Source organism: Papaver somniferum, chromosome 11 (assembly GCF_003573695.1).
Source record: "Papaver somniferum cultivar HN1 chromosome 11, ASM357369v1, whole genome shotgun sequence".
NCBI classification, from domain to species: domain Eukaryota; kingdom Viridiplantae; phylum Streptophyta; class Magnoliopsida; order Ranunculales; family Papaveraceae; genus Papaver; species Papaver somniferum.
In genome coordinates this window covers 87071851-87078364 of record NC_039368.1, presented here as the reverse complement: position 1 = coordinate 87078364, position 6514 = coordinate 87071851, and the positions used below count along the sequence as shown (strand labels likewise).

Sequence of the window (6514 nt, the reverse complement as noted above, 5' to 3'; positions counted from 1 at the left end):
CCGATCTTCAAGGTTGATCTACGTTAGATGATCAGAGGTGCCCGTTAAATACTCCATTGCTAAGCGGCAACAATATCCGTGGAAGATCGGGTCATTAGACTCATTACACGTCCTAAGAAGTGAAAATTGACATAATTATTAGTGGTTGCGCATATGCCCTTCTTCTATTGGCCTGTTAACCCACTAATTATTCTGAATTTTTGTTTTTTGTTCTTTTATTTTTTGTGATCTTCTTGTTCTTCTTTCATTGGTTCTAATGCTACCCCGTTGATGTTTAATTAAACCAAGATGTCAATGCCACATTAGTCAAATGATTCAAACTCTCGAGACTCAACGAAGCTGTCCATCACAAAATAAAACCCCACATTAGTTTACAAAACGCATTCAGTACATCCATAACTGGTCCGCATTAACCTTTTTTTTTACCAACAATTTAAAGTGGCGAGTCTGGTGACTCAAATTCTTTTTACGCGTTATTTCCACCACCATAAATATTAATTCACCCCACTGTGACCATTCAGCATCAAACGAATGCATCTTTGCACCAGTTAAATCTTAGTACCCAAATATATTATCTTAAACTCATCACTGTATGATACACTACAACGATCGATTCCAGGAGCAAGATGGATGCCAATCACAACCGAGTATATCGCGGAGTAAGACGTCGAAGTAATGGAAAATGGGTATCCGAAATACGTGAACCAAGGAGTCAAAATCGGATATGGCTTGGTACATTTCCGACCCCTGAAATGGCTGCTGTTGCATATGACGTAGCTACACTTGCCCTAAAAGGTCCCGATGCTGGGCTTAACTTTCCAAACTCGGTTGGGTCATTCCCAATTCCAAATTCTACTTCTGCACGTGATATACAAGATGCTGCTGCTTTTGCCGCATCTGCGGCTGGTGCTGCAGTAGATTCTCTTGCTCTTGCTCGTGGGAGTACTAGTGGTAGTAGTACTTGTGATAATAGTAGTATTGGCAATGCAATTAAGGAAGGGATACCAGGAAGGACGGTGGCTGAATTTGTTGACGAAGAACTTATATTTGACATGCCAAATGTAATTATGAATATGGCCGAGGGAATGCTGCTTAGTCCTCCTCATTTTGGTCCAGACGGTGGGAATCATGATGTCAATACCATAGCTGCCAACGCTGGATACGATCAGAATTTGTGGAGTTATCCATGATATACTGGATAACTAGATTTTTTTTTTTTTTCCGTATTGATCACTAGATATGTATGACTGAACAGATATACGGAAGAAGATTTTTACTATTTTTTTAAGCATGATTTTTACTATCTTGTTAGATCTATGCATATGATATTAATTGGCCACGAAGTATAATATCTATTGGGAACTTGCTGATGCTGATCAATCTCACGCGCAAACATAATATACATGCTAAAAGTCTCAACGGAAAGTAGTAGTTTGAAGAAAAATAAGCAAGTTGGTTGAGGATTGTTTGAAAAGGCTATATTGCGGTCGTTTCTAAGAACAAGTATTATGATGGAATCCATCCATCTTCCATCTTCCACGCCACCTCAGTATTTGGAACTGTGGATGGAAGCGCAAGTGTAATGGCGGAATAATAGAAACGTTATTCTTAATGGAGCTAAAAAAACGCAATTAAGAATGAAGCTAAAAAACGCAATTAAGAATGGAGCTTTTTTTTTCAGCCGTTAGATTTCAACAACTCATTTTAAATCTACGGATAAAAAAAAAACAATTAAGAATGGAGATAAAAAAACGCAATTAAGAATTGAGCTTTTTTTTCCAGCCGTTAAATTTCAACAACTCATTTTAAATATACGGATAAAAAAAAACGCAATTCTTAATTGCGTTTTTTAGCTCCATTCTTAATTGCATTTAATGTTATTCTTATTGGCGTTTATATGGATTCCACGAACCCTTCCACCAAATAATGGAACCTTGCTTGAATTTTCTGTGGAAAACCCCAACTTAGAAGCCATTAGACTTGATATTCCATTAATTTTCCACACTTATAATAGGTTGGATTCCACCGTAAGACTTGCTCTAAGAACCGCGTCAAATCAGTCAATTTTTCACTAAGACAACGTGTGCGTTTGGTTGTCATAGTCAGTACCACTCAATCCATCTTATTCAAAATGTCAACCCCATTTTCTATTGACTTCCATGAGCGATATTTTCTTCAAAGGTGAATGCCACTTTGCATTAAGATATTTTCTTCCACTTCGAAGTAGCCAGTAGGTAGAACAGCACTGGCAAACGAGGAATGTGATAGGATGTCATTTTCACCGTTTTTAAAGTGTGAAACGAAACGTGACCCGTTTTTTATTTTTGAAAATCGAAACGTGTTTACAATGCACAGACAGATACTTGGAATTTGCTTGTTCCTAGAAGATTAAATTCATTGGCAAGGAATGAATTTTGTTCTGTTCAAAATAGTTTGAATTTGGTGATCATGAATGCAAATGTGCCAGATGAAATATGTTGGTCTATTGGCAACAAGGGTCAGTTTTCTATCGGATCAACTTATGATGCATTAACAATTTCTACTTTAGATCAAGAGCAGCAACATATTTTTAAGTTCATTTGGGAGTAAAAATTGCCTCCAAAAGTGGAGTTCTTTCTATGGACTTTAGCTCACAAAAGCTTACAATGCAGAGACAGATATTTGGAATTTGCTTGTTCCTAGAAGATTAAATTCACTGGCAAGGAATGAATTTTCTCCTGTTCAGAATAGTTTGAATTTGGTGATCATGAATGCAAATGTGCCAGATGAAATATGTTGGTCTATTGGCAACAAAGGTCAGTTTTCCGTCAGATCAACTTACGATGCATTAATAATTTCTACTTCAGATCAAGAGCATCAACATATTTTTAAGTTCATTTGGGAGCAAAAATTGCCTCCAAAAGTGGGGTTCTTTCTATGGATTTTAGCTCACAAAAGCTTGCCTACCATAGGTGTTTTGAGAAGAAGAGGCAATAATGTACCACAAACTTGTGTTTTCTGTGCACATCATGAAACTGTAAAGCATCTTTTTCTACATTGTGATTTTGCAGGGAGAATATGAAGTCATTTTAAAGAGAAATTGAAGTGGAGTTTTGCTATGCCTGAAAATTTTTTTACAATGTTATTGTCATGGGATTTGTCTTTGCTTTCTTCTCGGCAGATTCAAATTTGGCACATGATTCCAATTGCTATCATTTGGTGCATTTGGAAGGAGAGAAATGAAAGGATTTTTCAGAAAAATTCAAGCACTGAAGTAACCTTAAACAACAGAATCAAGTACACTCTTTTCTTATGGTGTCTTGTTTTCGAAGATTTTGAATCTCCTAGTTACCAGGATGTTATGTCTAGCTGGCCCAAGATGTATTTTGATTATCTTTGACTCTTGTAGTAGTTTTTTACTTCTTTAGTCTTTCTTCCCTTCTTTTTCTTTTCTTTCTCTTGTACTCTTTGAGAGTGGTTCAAGCCTCTTTGTACCCTCTCTCTTTTTGATCAATATATTCATCTTTACTGATCAAAAAAAGAAAAGAATAGAAACGTGTTTGTTGAACTGTGAAGCGGAGATTCATGGTAGAATATTAAAAGTCTTATTACAAAACATGTATGTAAATGTCAGACTTATAAAACTCGAATCAGGTAGTTCATAACCCTAAAATACGAGCATGGAGTAGTGGTCAGACTGGTAGCAAAGTGTACTTGAGGTCCCAGGATCGAATCCATTTCTCCTCATCAGACCCGTACGAGTCTGAAAACCATAATCATTTTCATTCTACTTTCATTTGCTGGTTTCTACAATAAACTATAGGATTTATAGTGGTTATAGTTATTTAATATTTGAAACACGGAATAGTGATCAACGGAATGCGCTTCCGACTCCTTATTTCAAAGGAGATTCACTAGCTATTAAATTAACTAATGGTATGTACACGAAAGGTTTACACCAATGGAAATTCAGTCTCATTGGAAGACTTGATCTAAGCAAGATTAAATTGGAAGAAGCCAGAGATCAGTTATTATCTCAATGGAAAATTACAGGTACAGTGAAGCTCATCCTAAACAGAAAAGGTTTCTTTGTGATAAAGATTGACAATGAAAAAGATAAGATACTTATTTGGTCAGGGGTTAATTGGAAAAACCCCTAACCAAGCCTTCATAGGACTTACACAAAAACCTGAATAGAGTGCACATGAACTCGTCAGAAGATTCCGCACCCAGGAAAGTCTTATTCCCCCCTCATGCGTCCATATTATCAAATTTCAAATATGCTATCTTTGTCCAGGGACTCAATTTTACTCATAACCAAGCTATCACCAAACGTTATGAGTGGTTAGTCTCGCCTCAGCAATATTTCACCAAGTGGTTGGACGCAGAGCCTCTCTGAATTCAGCGTCTTACTAACACGGTCATTGCAAGAATAATGACCGAGAACGATAATCAATATCCTAGGTACTCTCCCTTACGTGAGTGTCCACGTGTGCTGCAGGATTGGAAAGCTCCATCAACATGGAATCCCACTGTACGAGGAATTTCGAACCAGCAGAAGATATTCAGGGCACGAGCAACCAAGCCTAACAAGTTCCATGAAGGATATTTGGTTCTCAAGGCAACTAAACGTAATCTCCATTCTACAAGAAGTTCTAACTAGAAAGGACCTTTTATGATTGCTAAGTCGGTAGTTGGAGGATACTACAAATTGGCTGATATAAAGGGCAAAACAAGCGTGCCAGTGATTCACAAAAATTGGTTAAAGGCTTTTAACGCATGAAGTATTCAGCGTCCCAAGGCATTTTGGGTTCAAGACATAATCCTCAAAGAACCTAACATTTTAATTTTAGGATTTTCTTTCACATGTATTTTCAATTTCTCCAGGAGTTTGCAATTCTTGCATTCAGTCTTTGAATTCAGCAATTTATCAAAGTTCTTTATTTTAAGAAAAAATCTCTATCAAATCCAAGAAAAGAATCTCAATCACTCAGTAATCCAATACCAATCAAAAATTCAAAACCAAAATAAAACCTCACATCTCTCAGAAGTTCAAGGTTTAAGAGATTATGGAAAGGAAAACTAAAGGAAGCTGTCAAAGTAAGATTTTTGCTTCTCTGCATTCTCCAAGACTTGCAAGGCCGCTTTCTCCAACTCCAGTTTTTCAGTCAATTCAGCAATCTTAGCCTTTTTCTCCACCACAGCATCACTGATGAAGTGTATATTGTTCTCTACTACATCCCTGATGATGTTGATCTTCTGACGAAGCCACTTCAATTTGAAACCAAGATCTTCATATTTCCTCAAATTGTACTCCCAATCAAAGAGTACGCCTGGAGTAACAATGCTTCTCTCCCTGGTCCTTATATTATCTATGACATGCAAAATAATCCCTATTTGCATTACTAAGAAGTAACCGCGTTTTGGATCCTTGGTGACAACAATGTGACCATACATCTTCCAGAATTTCTCATACATGTCAGCATACCCTATGGGAACTCTAAACCCACCAACTGATGTGTGATAGGGGAGTGAACCACCAAATGGAGGATCGCAAGTAATCCCTGCAGTAGGGTATTCATGCACTATTATACGGTTCTTAATCATTGGAGCAACTTCCACGGTCATAGCAACAGCTTCCTCTGGAACGGTCTCCTCCACTCTCAACTCAGTTTCTTCCATCACCGAAATAACAACTGAAGTCTCGGTCTCCTCAACAACTTCAATAGAAATTTTCTCATGACCCTGAGGTGCATAGATGATGATGCAACTACTTTGATTCGTTGTATTGTTCAAATCAGCATCATTGGTTCCATTATTCTCAACTTCGGCATTCGGCACCTAATGTGAAGATTACATGAGATTAGAGAAATTCAAGCATGGAAACCAAAAGCAATCATAAAATACAGCGTGTAAGTGAACTAACACTATCTAAGTTCTTTATTATACATCCAAGGCATGAGCAAATAGTATGGAAGTCATAGAACACATTTTTCAACAAGCATGTCTGAAGAGATTTTATACTGCCCTGGTCGGTAAGGAATATAAAGTTGAGTCATATACCATTCTCTTCGTATGGGTGTTTTCTACAACATATCAAAATTTATCAACAATTGGATAAACATTGGACTACATGCCATCTGAAAAATTTATGAAGGTAAGTTTACTGTTTCGCTGGTTTAGACCCCTAAACGTGATCAAAACTTAAAAATCTTCTTTGTTAAAGCCTGGAAATTTCCTGGGAATAAGGATACATGGGGAGATCGCGAAAATCTGACATCGAATGAAGATTTTATGGTGTTTTTGCTAAAACGCTGAATTCTGAATTTTCTGATGACATATTTTGCTAAAAGTTTTTCATTCATTCGTATGAATTCTCATTCATTCACCAAAAAATCAGCAATAATATACTTCCATGAAGAGAATACAAAATGAGTACTTACTTGAGGAGTCTCCAAGTCATTCGAAGGATTAATATGGTCGACACCAACATTGGAAGCGCCGTTATCGTCATTCGTTACCGATTCTTGAAAGT

At 37.0% G+C, this 6514-nt stretch overlaps 1 protein-coding gene across 1 annotated transcript; it reads left to right on the top strand.

Moving 5' to 3' along the window:
• Positions 1-567: 567 nt before the first annotated feature.
• LOC113320932 (ethylene-responsive transcription factor ERF024-like) lies at positions 568-1260 on the top strand. The gene has a single exon (XM_026568835.1). It carries the CDS (start codon positions 627-629, stop codon positions 1188-1190), a length of 564 nt encoding a protein of 187 aa, XP_026424620.1. The 5' UTR covers positions 568-626; the 3' UTR covers positions 1191-1260.
• Positions 1261-6514: the final 5254 nt, after the last annotated feature.

Coding starts and splice junctions, on each gene's coding strand:
- LOC113320932 (XM_026568835.1), top strand. CDS start 627: ATGGATGCCAATCACAACCGAGTATATCGCGGAGTAAGACGTCGAAGT.